Genomic DNA, 14,659 nt, shown 5'->3' on the forward strand with positions numbered 1-14,659 from the left:
GCCAAATACAGTTTTCTTATAGCACTACAACACTACCTCTACAGATCATGCTACAAGTAACAAACCGTGTTCAGCTGTAATACTGCACACAGGGCATATGAGAGGAATAAGCTTTAGCAGTTGACAGTTTAAGCAATTCAGGTATATTGCTGAATGAGAAAGAAACGGGCATTAGAAAGCCCAGTCTGAAAACCTCTCAACTATTTATTATTTATGTGTACAAATGCTGTATACATAGCTATAACCGCTTTGTTGAGTCAATCAAATTATCGACCATACAAGAGAATATATGTGAACTATGGCATCAGGGGCATGTCCAGCCACGTGAGTTACTGCAGTCAACTCTACTGGGAATGTTTTTTTTTCCTAAAGATTATCTTTACTCCTTTTACCTTTCTTAGAGAGACAGACTCCTGTTAGACTTTTTGTTTGTGTCTCTGTGTGTGTGAAATTTTGAAGAAAATCCAACTCACAGCTTTTAGTTTGGGGGCTGAGAACACTCTATACTTTTGCGATTTGAAAACTACCCTTGTGTTTTAAATCTTTTGTGTCTTAAACTGTGTAATCTGATAGCTAGCACTAAACTGCCGTTGCAAGCATAACTTTCCAAGAGGGAAATAAGAGGAGGGGGGAAAAAAAAACCCCAAAATCGCAGTCCTTTCTCTCCCCCAAAGCATCCTTTAAGAACTAGAGGGAGAGAAGCACAGATCTTTTCTGACTGGAAGAGCCACAGCACAAATGCCGGATTGGTACAGCCCTGGCCTTTCGCGCTGAGCTGAACACAGGGTGCTCTCCCCAGCAGCTAACTTGTATTCAGTGGGCTACAACTTGTATTCAACCGGCTACAGCCCCAGCAGAAAATAACCAGATACAAGCATCTTAATGGTGATCTGGGATGCTCTCTGTGAACAGCTGTCCGGGATGCGGTGTCCAGAGTATGTCTCAATCACTACTGGCTTAACTGAATTTTAAAAAAGTGCTGAATTTAGATTTCCATTGTTTCCTTACAGAACCGGGACACAGCAACTCAAGGTAGATAAGCCAGAGATGTAGCTGCTAGCCACGGTAGGGCATGCTCCACATCCCCTTGAGAATGAATCTCTTGTTTGGACCTACTGGTTCTGGCTATTTAATTTAATCTATTTAAGCAAAGTCTAAAAAGATCGGCAGGGCCCTGCGTGCACTAATATGGCTCAATTGCCCTGACCAGCCTTACTTGTGATCACCATTATGAGCCTTGCAAGGCACAGGCTGAGATCTTGTGAGTTAGGAGGCTTAGTAGAAAAAAACTAGAGTAGGATAAAGAAACTGAAATAGTCAGCAGTCAGCTGAGCCTTCATTAAAAATTGCAAGGCTCTCACGTGGAAGGGACCTGGCAAAGCTGAACTAAATTTCTTTAACAAGGCAGAGATAATCTTTGCTTTTGGTGTCTTTGGTAGTCTGAGTAAAAACCTTTTGGTTACCTAGGCAATTGTCGTTAGTTAAGATCTGGATGAAGAAGTAATGGTTGCAATAAAATACCTTTTCTTCAAGGTATAAGAATACTTCACAGACTAGGCAAGAACAGGTTCATTTTTTGTAAGATATGGATCTGTTATGGTTATCTTCTCTCACAAAATGGGAAGTCTTCAAGGCTGATTTGTCATTGTTTGAGGTCTCCTGAGCAAGGATGGACATAATTAAAAATATACATGTTATAGCTCTAATGGAATTCATGCACTCCATGTACTTAGCCTTTCTCTCGGTAGAGACTGAAGAAGCTTCACAGCCTTTGTGCCAAACGGGGCAGCTTACGGGATCTTAAAAGTCTTTTCTACCTTAAGAAAATATGTGATTCTGTTTCATGGCAGACGTAAAAATCTGTCTAGCAAGTTTTTGAACGAACTCGCAGAGAGGTTGGAAAATAACAGCAACAGCAGTCTCTGAGCTCAGCCACAAACAGAAACAAAGATAGCTCTTAAGTGCCCCTGGGGCTGCGGGTCTCTGTTACGCTTGCGTGTAAAGGTTGCGCTTCTAAAGCTATTGCCTTATGGTGCTCAGCACGTCCATGTGAAGCAGCAGGGTAATTTGCCTGTTGCAAATAAATAGGGGAAGTTTCATTTTAATTTGCTAAGGCACATTTTCATTTTATCACACCTGCTAACTATTTGCTGTATTAATTAGCTATTCATAGAAATCATCTCTTTCCTATTGTTTCAGTATTTTTCTATGGGGAAAGCTAGATTTTTTTCCTCTAAAAAGTAGTCAACATATAAGCAGATCACAGAATTGCAACAAAAAAAATAACAAAAAAAACTTGCCGAGGCAGTATATACAATAAACAATACCTCTGTAATTTTCATTCTCAAGCGGTGGTTCTCTGACTGCAACCCTTCTAGTCGAGATGTGCTGGCCTGATTGACGCTGGTGACTGATGTTGATGTTTTTGAGTCTTCTTTCTTTTGATTTTGAGTGAACTGAAATCGTCTGTTCTGTGTGGCTGCATCTGGATTTGTCCTCAGTGTGATGAGCTGAAAGGTTTAGAAGACTTAAGAAATCCTGTCTGCGGTTTTATTTTTGCAGCTATTTCTTTCGTATCTCAAAATATTGACAGACAAACCGAGTTCCTTTCTGACTTTCAAGTACAAGATTCTGAAAAGTGAGCTCCGCTTGCCATGTGCAGTACTTGAGACAATTTCTGAATAACTTACAGAATAGGTTGAACCAAAATGATTTTGCAAGGGGAAGTGTTAAAAAAAATTAGGAAAAACTAATTTCAAATATATTTAACTGGATTTTAATTATGTTAAAAATACATTTAAATATTTAATCAGACATATTTTTCTCCTTCATTGATATCTTTGTACTTTCAAACTATATATTCCTTCTTTAAGAAAAAAACAAGCCACCAAGCCCTTCTCTTCCCAAGCACAGTTTCATCTGAAATTTCTCCTTTCCTACTGTTACAAGTAACACTCAAGCAGAGAGAGGCATGAAGCAGGAGCATTAACAGAAAGAACTCATGGGAGATTGCGCTCTGGAGATAACAGAAACTTAATTAGGTTTTAGTGACCCAAAATAAACCAAATCTGTTCAAATAAATTAAATAAGCCACTTTAAAAAAAGGTTAACCTTAAACATATTTCATTTGAGCAAATATAAGTAAGATTTAACATTCAGTGACAACGTGAAAATATCACCTCGACATGAGGAGAGAAAGCTACTAGCTCTTTGGCAAAGGGGAAAGAGCTTCTCAGATTACTCTAGAGAATACAGAATTTATGATTACTTGCCAAGCAGCATACATATATATTTGTATACAGACAAAGCTGAAGGAGCTCCTTGCCCTGAGAGCACAGGCCTGGCATCATAAATGCAAAGGTGTTGAGTTGTCTGCAAAAAGAGAAGGGGCAATCATTTTGTAAGCACGGCACAGCCAGATTTTGTGGTATAGCCCCATTTTGGAATTGGTCCCACTTGTTCTTCAGAGCATGAAACTATTCTGCAGCTGCCGTGGCATGAAATAAGGACCTAACTTCTCATAGAGAGAGATCTGACTGATCAGATACTGAAGCGCTTGGCCCCTGACAAGTCTTTACAGACCAAGTCTGCAGATTGCAATGATGCTTGAAGACAATAAATTTCCTTTTTCAGATGATAAAGGAGATGGAGAAGGCTGAGGTACTCAATGCCGCCTTCACCTTAGTCTTTACTGGTAAAACTTGCCTTCAGAAATCCCAGACCCCTAAGACCCCTAAAGCAATTGAACACAACAAGTTCATGCAACCTGATGAGGTGTATCTCTGAGGACTAAGGGAGCTGGCCGATGTCATTACGAGGCCACTCTCAATTACCTTTGGAAGGGGATGTTGAGTGGGACAGGTTCCTGAGGTCTGGGAGAAAGGAAATGTCACAGCTGTGTTCAAGAGAGGTGAGAAGGAGGATCTGGGGAAATACTGCCTGGTCAACTTCACCTCAGTCCATGGAAGGTGCTGCAGCAAACCCTCCTGGGAACCATTTCCAAACATATTAAGAGCAAGAAGGTGATTAGAAGCAGTCGTCGTTGATTTATGAAGGGGAAATCCTGCCTGACCAACCTGACGATAGCTTTCTTCAGTGAGATGTCTGGGCTGGTAGATGAGGGGAGAGAGTTATTTTTCTTGACTTAAGCAAAGATTTCAACACTGTCTCCCATAATGTCCTCACAGTCAAACTGGTGAAGTAGTGACTAGGTAAGTGGCCAGTGAGGTAGACTGAAAGCTGGCTGAACTGCCATGCTCAAAGGATTATGGAAGCCAGTCACTAGTACTGGACCTCAGGGGTTCATGCTAGGACCAATACTGTTTAACATCTGTATTAGTGACCTGGACGGTGGAAGTGTGCGCACCTTCAGCAAGTTTGCGGATGACCCTCAAAGAGGAAGAGGGGTTGATACACCAGTTGATTGCACTGCTGTTCAGTGGGATGCCAAGAGACTGGAGATCTGGGCCAACAAGAATCTCCTGAAGCTGTGCAAAGGGAAACACCAAGTCCTGCCCTCGGGGAGAAAGAAACCCCAAGCACCCAGCCAAACAGGCTGAGGGTGTTTGGCTGGAAAGCAGCTTTTCAGTAAAGGCACTGGGGATTGTGGTGGACACCAAGCGGAACGTGAGCCAGCAGTACCCTGGGCCAATGGAGGTGATCCTTCCTTTTACTCAGCCCTGGTGAGAGGACACCCGGAGTGTTGTGTCCAGGTTTGGGCTCCCCAGTACAAGAGAGACATGGGCCTACTGAAGGAAGCCCAGTGAAGGGCCACAAAGATTGAAGAGGATCGGAGCCTTTATGATACAAGCAGAGACTGATGATTGTTTAGCCTTGAGATGGAAGACATCGGGGGGAACATTATTCATGTGTAGAAATATGTGATGGGAGAGAGTAAAGAGGATAGAGCCAGACTCTTCTCAGTGGTGCCCAATGAAAGGAAGGGAGGCACAAACTGAAAAACTGGAAATTTCATTTAAACATCAGAAAAAAACTTTTTGTACTATGAGTGTGGTCAAACGCTAGTACAGATGCTCAGAGAGGTTGTGGAGTATTCATCCCTGGAGATAATCAAGACCCAACTGCTCAAGGTCCTGAGTAACCTGCTGTAGCTGAGTCTTCCTAGAGCCCCCTGCCTCTCCTCTCCCCCATTTCTTTGATTCTAATTAGGCTGGCTGTAATGACCGGTGTGTCTAACTCCCAGACCAAAAACTGCATTAAAATGAAGTTAAAGGTGAAGAATGGTAATTACAAGGCTTCTTAAATTAGCAGGCAAAACTGTTACAAGATAAAAGCTCTGCAATTTGATATGGTCTAAGTTCAAACTGAATACAAGATACAAGTATTGCCATCCATTGACTCATCTTCATCTGGGAGTTTATATCTAAAGACTGGATGTTTTGCCACAAGAACATATGCTCTAATGAATTCATTCACATGGTGTGGATTAGATGGAAAAGTCCATGGGCAATGTGTTTGCTCACACTGTACAAGGGATGAGGTTAGATGGTTTTTTTTCCTTTTTTCTGGCCATAAAGTCAGTTGAACTTGTGTCTTGCTGCCTCACATCCGTGCAGTTTCAATTTCGACAAAAGAGTCAACGCTGAATATCTACGAAGATTCAGTGCCAAATAGAAAAAAAATGCTACCAACACAGAAAATTAATGTTTTAATCCTGGCCCCCTAGAACTGATTTTGCCTTGCTGCTGCTCTGCAGGAAACTGGATTAGAATTAATGTGTTAATGCCATTGCAGCCAACAATGGTATGCACTCGGTGGGTGACTAGAAGTGAGCACAGTGTTCTGTCTCAAAAGGGATGGAGCAGAAAAAATGGAAGGACATGGAAGTTTGATAAACACTGGTAAATATGGGAAAATTACTTCCTGAAGAGAGAATACATATTAGGATTGCTTCTTTTAAAGAAGTTATGAGTATGCTGGAAAATACTATGGACATGTTGGCCCTTAAAAAGATGATTAGACATAGTAGTTAACTTCTAACAGGTTAAATATACAATATGTATGTTTGAATTCTGCAGATCATTTCTACAAGATATCCTTGAACCCAGAAATCTATAATAGTTTTGAAAATGTCTGGACTTTTTTTAATCAGATAACAAGAACTTCTGCAGTTACTGTAAGTCAGATGCAGTATAATGGACTTCAACATTTGTATTTGAGGATACATTTAAATGGAGAGAGTGATGAACATTTTTTTCTCATCTATCTTACTCTACTATGGGATTTTCCTCATGTTATTCTGAGGCGTTTGGTGCTGAGCAAAATGGCAGTGGATGAGGTGGACATTTAACTGGAGAAGTATAGTAATTGCCATGTTTTAAGTAAATAAGATTACTAGAGCTGACAAGAAGTAAGGGGAAAATGTCATGTTTCATTCCCTAGTTTGCCTACATCGTTGAATAGTTGCCTATTCAGATTCATAAAAGGGCTGTGGGGCAAAATTGAATTCCAGCACTGTTGGCCCAGGAGACTGCTGAAGATTAGTTAAAAGGAATGTGTTTTACTCTGTATGGTGGAGAAGTAGAAGTACTTTCCTGGCCCAGAAACACATTACTGCTTCCATCTGTCTGGCCACAGTTTAATAAATGAAAAAGTGCAATCCTCCAAGCCTTCATTATCATCTCCTGTGCTTGATGAGCCACAGTCTTTAGTATTTCACCGGCGATCTTCACCGGCGATCTTCCTATGTCACCAAAATTGTACTAATTGACTACACACTTGTTAAGGGGTAGGATTTGGTGCCTGTCTCACGCTGACATCTTACCTAGGTGTACAAACTGGGTGGTGTCAGATCTAATTTTCTGCGGAGTCCAGACAGGTTATTGTGAAACCTGTGCTGAAGCAGGTTGCAGGAGAGAGTGCTTGCCAGCCGCCCTGCTGTAACTGTGGCACAGCATGGCGAGAAGAAATGTAGGGCAAAATATACAAGTGCAAGAAGACGTCTCCAGCTGTGAAAACACTCACATGGGCATTGGAAGTGCTGCATTCCAGCTCCTGCTTCAACCTCTTTTTTTTTGTACTTTATCCAATGACCATTTTTAATGCAAAATAGCTAAGCATTTGGTAACCTGACAATACACGGAATGAGATGAAGTACTTCACGCTTCAAGTTTGGCTACGGTTCATGTTTGTATTTTGAGTAGAAAGAACTGAGAGGAAAAATGAGGGCAGGGTAATTGGGTTTAAAAGAAGAGCAGAGGAAGGGGTTAAAAAAGGAAACAGAAAAGTCATTTCAGAGCCTGTGGCAGCAGAAAAGAAGGATGGGCAAAGGAGCATGAAAGCAAAGGGGCAGAAGAGCATGTCATAGCATTAATAATATTTTCTCTTTGAAGAGAGTTCTGACATTCTGTGGAGGTATTTTTGGCATCAGAGTTTTAATATGCATTTTCATACAGCTTACACACTTAAATCTTGAAGTATTTCGAAGTACCCTCCATTGCTGTGCTTGTGAATGTTCCCTTAATTTAGAATGAAGTTGTGATTCTTCCCTAAGATCCAGAATAAAAATATGACTATATATGTCTGTACAGCTTTTTAATATTTGAGAAGTGAATTGCAGATCTTGTAAAAACATCCTGGTTAGTTGGTCCTGGGGAACGAATTACTTTTGCTTTTTCGAAGATTAGAAGTCAGCTTCTATTGCTAGTCTGTGCCTCTAATTTCTTTCAGAGGGAACACTTTGAGGTAAATTTGTTAGCTTGTTCCTTTTACACATATAGTTCTTGGTGCCCCTTTTAGAACCATCACCAGGGATACCACTTAGCACCAGAACCTATTCCCTATAATTTGCTCAATACATTGATCGAACATGGACCAGTAAAGAGTCACAAACTTTTTATCACAACTCATTTGAAGAAGCTAAAAACAGATTCCAGAGGTGAAAGGACCTGCACCTTGACTCTTGCCTTGCAAATGTTTCAGACATCCAACTGCATATGCATTCGATTTGGGGTGATAAGCTAGGTTTATGCAAATCACTTAAAATGAATACAATTATACATTTTACTTCAAAATTTCAAATACATTCTCCAGAACTTGAGGCTTTGCTGAAGTACGCTTATGTAGAAACCGGTTTCCCTTCATTCGAGATCTGTCATACTCATGTCTAAAGCTTAACTCTGCAAGTGAAATGATCAAGTTCCAGCCCTCTGTGGGTAAGTGTCTTCTCAGTTCTTCCAATAATGCACAACAAACACATCCTCAGAGCCCAAAGGAGCAAAAAGAAATGAAAGCATATGCCTCCCAGTCTGTGCCTGACTTAGTCCATTAATATACCCATTAATAAATATATCTTCAGCATCAGCATTTGCAGCGTACATACAGTTTTCCTCTGAAGTACTGATAAAGCCTATTGTACCACCATATTTGAATACTTCAGAGGTTTCAACGTAGTTGAACTTACAGCATGCCCGTGAACTAAAAAGGTCTTATTGTTCTGTAGGTATAGAAGCAGAGATCCTGATTATCTTGCTTAGGGTACATAAGAAACGTGGCAGAGTAGACAACTGGACCTGTCCCTCCTGAATCCCCACTTGTCACCCTTTCCAAAAAGTTCCTAAAATTTGGAAATGGAGACTATTCCATTGAAATGACAAAAAACAACCTTGTTTCCCCAGTCACAGATTCAGTAAAGATATAGGCATTAGAAACGCATGTATTCACACTTCTGTAACGTTACATATTCCACTTTCTCCAAAATCTCATGAAGCTTTGTTCTTCCTTTCAGGATCCAGAGAAAAGAGATTATAGATGGACTTGGTTTAGAATTCACACACATCCCCTGTACTGGAAAAGGCAATAAACTTTTACATATTAAATCACAATTACAAAACAGAAGGAAAAAAATCCAGACCCATGCTAAACAAATTCACCTACCTTAGGTACAAACACAAGGCAGAGAGTAATGGTGCTGCAGAATATTATGACTAAAGCAACAATGCAGAACTGCACATTGGGTTGGTCCCGAGTAAGGAATGAAACAGCAGCACCGATAATGCACATTATCCCCACGTTGTATACACTCATTCCGATGTACTTGCTGTCATTCAAAGCAGGAATGCTGACATTTCGTGTCTCCCAGGCTAGGAAACACCCAAATAACTGAAATGGTAAAAGAAGGAAAAAACATGATAATTATAAGAAGAATTGGCTGACAACCAGAAAAAGCATTAAACTGGTATGTTTTCTAACTTGACAAATATAGGTGATACTACAATACAGAGATATACACCTACCTTTTACCCAATATCTAATTATCTATGTGATTTGTTTTGCTTACTAGGACAGATTCCTGCTCTCACCAGAAAAATGTGAAACTTGGAATTAGTTGCGTTGGGAACAAATTTTTCTAAATGATATGGCTATCTTTATTTTATACTTTTAGTAATTTTTAAAGACAGTCCTTCCTGTTTGTTTTCAAGGATTCCAGTAAGGATATAATGTGCATTGTTCTTTTAGCTATTTTTAGCAGCTGTTTTCAATACACTCTTATCAATCCAGTCATTCATTGTATGATTATCACCTACATTAATAAACAGCAGTGCCAAGATGTGTCCCATGGGAGACAAATATACAATGTAGAAAGTGTCACCCTAGCTGTTCAGACTGCAATTATAATGTCTTTTATTATAGTGGGAGTTGGTAATGGCCTTTCAATTGCAGTTGCCTAATGATTTCTGGCATAAAACATTCTTGTGGCAATTTTTTGTTTGCTTTTTTCTTTGGTGTATTTTTAAGTTTTAGGCCCTTTGTTATTTCCAATATGCTTTTGCAATTCAGCAGGGGAAAGTCTTTAGTGTAAGGAAGCTGCCTTCATCCCTTGAAATTTAATTAGATTTTTCTACAACATGAACTGCTGCAAACGATTATTTTCTTTCTCTTGCATTCCTCAGAGAAATTCTGGCAACACGGTAAGACCATAACTGAACTAGGCAGCCCAGCCTATAGACTAGGCAAAGCCTGGTAAAAGCGTATGGTGCCCTGGGAAGAATGGCAGACAGCAGATGGTATTGGAGGGAAGGGAAGGACAGAGAGAGGAACCATCACTAAGCCCCAAGGCATGGTTTCTGTGTTTTCTAGCTTTTTTTGATCATGCTGCAGGGACAGACAAGAAGGAGAAAGAAAAAAGGTGCACTCCCATTGACCTTGGTACCCCTCCTTCAAGACCATCACATTTGTCCACTGCCGTGTCACGGAGATAGTCTTCTTTTTTATACAACTGCAACCTATGTGGTAATCCAGGAAATTAGAGGTCTGTGATGATGCCATTTGGGGATTAATTGCAGTTGCCTAGTAAAAATTTACCTTCTGCTTTTTTCCTGTGGGAAAAAACATTAAAAATTTCAAAGGCATAGAACCTGGACTAGAAGAACGCTGTTGGGTTGCCAGTCAAGCACAAGAGAGTTGGGAACTGGCAGACTTATGTTTGCTGTACAAACTCACTTTTCCCCTTGCGTGCTTTCAATAGTAGTAACAACTGGACATTAATAACTGCAAATTTCCTTGATTATTTGCTTAGTTTTTACCTCAACTAACAATGGCAACGAACCCAACCGCTTGTGACTCAGCTGCTTTGCACTCCCACAGAAACTAGCAGGCTGCAGCCACCTACCTACTCACCCAGGCGCTTCAAACCAGGACTTACTGCCGAACTGCCAGCCCTGCCCTCCCGTCGCTGAGCTTGTCTGCTAGCTTATTTCATTCTCTTGCCTACAGCACATATGTTACCCTGCCACGTGTTCGTGAGCAGACCCAGCTGGAAGGCTTTGGCAGATTAGGCATCTACTCTCAGCCCATGGAGCGCGGCAGGTTGGAGGTGCTGCCTAGTCCAGGCAAACCTCTTGCTCACCCACTTTCCAGTGCTGCCGTCACTGCTGCAACCCGTATCAAGATACGTAGGCAGGGGTGGCCCTTCCGAGCAGCAGCGGCGGCAGTTGCCCTTGCAATCCTTCCCCAAGAGTTCCTCGGCACCAATCCTACCCTCTCCCCTCCACGCGCTCCTGCAGGACATGGTCCTATCCAGGGCACTCCTTTGCCTCCCTGTTGCAGGCCTACCTCTTCTGTTTTACCCATCTCCTCTAGTAGGACTAGAGCCCACACCTCACCCCAGTCCCTTGCCTCTTCCCCTGCCCTTCCCAGCAGCCTAAGAAGTGCTGCAAGCGGAGCATGGGAGAGGGCTGCTCTCGAGGGGTCAAGGTATATGTAGGCAGCTCTCTGGAGCAGAGAGGGGTCTCAGAGCCATTCAGGTAGGGCAGTTGAGGTGGGTAAGATGATTATCGAGCTGGGTAGGATGTTTATTGAGCTGGGTAGCTTTGTGCTAGAGAAGCAGCTCATCCCCTAATACATTTTCAGAGCCTCTCAGGTAACCAAGATGATACTTCCAATAAGGAAGGACGCAGGCAGCGCTCCTCCGCTCTTGGGTCTCGCACTGTGCACGGTCGGAGCAGGGAACGTACAGACTCCTTTATGGGCTCTGCAGAAGCAAATCGTCCACCGTATTGACCTGGCTGCACTGGGGATGTACACTGGTGATGATAGCTTTTTTCAGGATACGAACCTATTCCCCCCAGATCCTCCACTGTCTCAGCGGTTCCCTGTCCTACGCTCCCTGCACTCTTGGTGCTGCGGAGCTCAGCTCTGCTGCAAAATTACACTTTGCCAGCCCCTGAACTGACAAACAGGCTGGTCTGGGCTGAGCTGTTTTGAGGGGTAGAAGAAAATCATTGTGTGTATGTCTAGATCATGTTTTTAAAGGGATTTCTATCTTATCCTGCTACAATTAATTATTAATGAGATTTTTGGGGTTGTAGGTCATTCCTCACTCTCCCGTACTTCTCCCAGTATGAACAGATTCCCTTCCAAAAGCATTATTCTGGGAATACAGCCAACATACTTAAATGAGGCCAGCACTTATTACAAATAATGGGCATGAATTTATAGCTGAGGCAGTTATAAAGCAATCTAAAATATCAATTATAATGGAAAAAGATCATTTGAACAGTGTTGTGGAGGTTATGGTTTGGCCCATTCTCATTTATAATTGAGAACAGCATGGAAAATGGTTAAGTATCTTCCAGATGAAAGGAAGATATTTATTTATATGGTAACTAAAGGGAGAGGCTCTTGCAGCAAGTGGGTTTCCTCAGAATGATGCACTATAAATTTGAGAGCATTGTTTTTAATTTTTATTGGCATTTTGGGTAAAATGCTTGCACCAGGAAGAGAGCTTTCCTTTTCTAAAAGTTACAGATGATCTTTGAGACTCAGACATGGATAAAAGCTGAGAGTTTTCTGCAGCCTGCTGCCAGGACAGTGGTGATCGCAGAGGTGCTCCTTGTTTGCCTGCTACAGGTGCCTGCAGAGCTCCATGGGGTTGGTAAGATTTCTCCTCTGAGATAGAGCATTCCTGAGGGAACATGACACTTTGCTCTCCCTCCATATGCTCTTCTTATTGTCCCCATTCCTGAGGCTCAGCCAATCTGCACAAATGAAAGATTCACTTTTATGACTGCAAAAATCCTGAAAAACCCTAAAATGGCTTGGTTGAGGAATAGGATGCAGACGTTGTTAGTGAAAGGTCCAGATTTCTGTGATACCTTGACAAGTTTTGAATATGAAACTTACGAGCTCCAGTTAAAAAACCAGACTCTTAGTACCCCAGTTCAGCTGCTCTTTACTCCTGGTACCTAAACCTTAAACATTAATCTTCCCCAGCTACATAAATCACACTTCTCATTATGCTTGGGGGCACCTAAATCTTGAGACTGCTGTGCAATTTAAGGACTATTTGATATTTAAGGCTGTCTGCTGGGATTTGCAACGCAGCTGTCTCTCCTGCTATTGCTCCTGGAGGGCTCAAGCTGGTAAAGGCTTCTCAGAGTGCATCTACCAGCTTGCCCCCCCCCCCCCCAAAATACAGCAGCTGCCATCTTCATTCAAGACAATGATGCTGGTGATGACCACTGCATAGCTTCATGTTTGGACAACATGGCCCAATTCCAAATTTTGCCTGAGATGATGTACTCTCTAGCCCCAGAGTAGAGGCTGTCTTCAGAAGGAGCTCTCAAACTTCTTTCAGAGCTCTCAGTTTTTATGTAATGAGACACTCACTGTCTTAATTACTTGAGTACTTGCATGGGATGTTAGTTCTGAGCATTTTGATTAAACAGTCTTTAGAGAAGGTGTGCACGAACACATCGGGATGGAGGCGGGTGGCTCTTAGCAGTGCTAATGTGCTAGATTTGGAGAGGGGTAGGACACATCTGTCCCCACTGTTTCATACCAGCTCGCTTAGGCAGCTCCTTGCTGGCAGTTAAAATTCCCATCCTGAAGCTCCTGATGGATCCTGTGCAATACAGTAGGAGTTTGAATAACTCAGGGCTATGCATTCTCCTATAGAAAGCAGTTATCTAAAAGTTAAGGAGCACAATATTCTACTATCATGTCTAATGGTCTAATTTAAGTCCCTTTGGGGATCTCAACCAAAGGCACACTGAGAATGCAACTAGGAAGGCTTCCTACATCGTTAGTCATTAACTTAAAGCTTTTTCCCATTTTGCTCTACTAAATACACATCTTGTTGATGTAGAAAGTGTCATAAAATGTTATTTTGGGTTTTCTCTGAAGGTATGGGCTGTACAGGCAAGATGATTGCTTTGTTTCATCTTTTATTTGAGGGTGGGCAGCTTCCATTTGACACTACACTGATTTAGAGTATTACCTGTGTAGCAGCTGATATGGTGGGTTTAGGCTCTGCTGTCAGCGCATCTAAAAAGGCTGTGAGACAATCATTGTATAAATCTGGGGAAAACAGTATCTGAAGACAACAGAATTATACCACTGTGACTAAAGATAGAATTCTGGTCACTAAAAGAAATCTATATTAAAATCTTAAAGGGATAACAGGACTATGGAGAATACAGTATTTGTGTTCACAGAGTTTAACAGGCAAACTTTAATTTTTAAAAAATCTTGCACTGACTAAATTGTGATAGCTAGGAATATAATACAAGTGTTTGTAGCTGAAGTACTGGAAAACATTTAACACTGCTTTTCAAAACTCTACTGGCTAGTTCATTTTAAATCTTGTTCACCAAAATTACTGCTAAACACAGTAACGATTGCTTACTGATCCACAACATATATTAATACAATCAAGTGTCTAATTTGCTATTGGACTGCATAGATTAGCAGATAAGAAAGAGGCAGGAAATTATTTTTCCTCCTATATTCCCTCTTGCCCTGTACTGCCCTTAAATTGTTTTGTCTCTGTGTTTCATTTCAAAGTCATGTCTGCTTCTACTTTGAACATGGGTTACAAGCAGTATTAGGAAAGAAAATTATACTAAGGATATCAGACAAGAGCAGAGAAATACCAGAGGAAAAGTCTCCAATCTTGTTCAGAAGTCACCCTTGCCAATAACTAGAGGGTATGGTTTTGGAAAGATTATATATTGGACCAGGCTGCAGCTTTGCAGCTAATTACTGTATTGTAGTAACACTTAACTGAGCTCACTTGTGGATCATAGCCCTGCTGTGCTGCATGAAAGAATGAAAGCAAGCCTTTACTTTAAAGATCTTACATCTGGGGATGGGTTTTTTGGTTTGTTTTTGGTTTTCTGGGTTGTTTGGGTTTTTTTTT

The 14,659-nt window shown here is 41.4% G+C and overlaps 1 protein-coding gene across 7 annotated transcripts in view; it reads right to left on the reverse strand.

The window, feature by feature from the left end:
• The window catches only part of GABBR2 (gamma-aminobutyric acid type B receptor subunit 2), a 488,653-nt gene that overhangs the window by 19,027 nt on the left and 454,967 nt on the right, over positions 1-14,659 (reverse strand). For all 7 annotated transcript variants that reach the window (XM_030011389.1, XM_030011392.1, XM_030011394.1 and 4 more), the window contains 2 exons: positions 8,896-9,120; positions 2,328-2,510 (listed from right to left, as the gene is read on the reverse strand). In XM_030011389.1, the coding sequence (XP_029867249.1) occupies positions 2,328-2,510; positions 8,896-9,120 (408 nt within the window). The remainder of the gene's footprint in view (positions 1-2,327; positions 2,511-8,895; positions 9,121-14,659) is intronic.

Source organism: Aquila chrysaetos, chromosome 4 (assembly GCF_900496995.4).
Source record: "Aquila chrysaetos chrysaetos chromosome 4, bAquChr1.4, whole genome shotgun sequence".
Lineage (NCBI taxonomy): Eukaryota > Metazoa > Chordata > Aves > Accipitriformes > Accipitridae > Aquila > Aquila chrysaetos.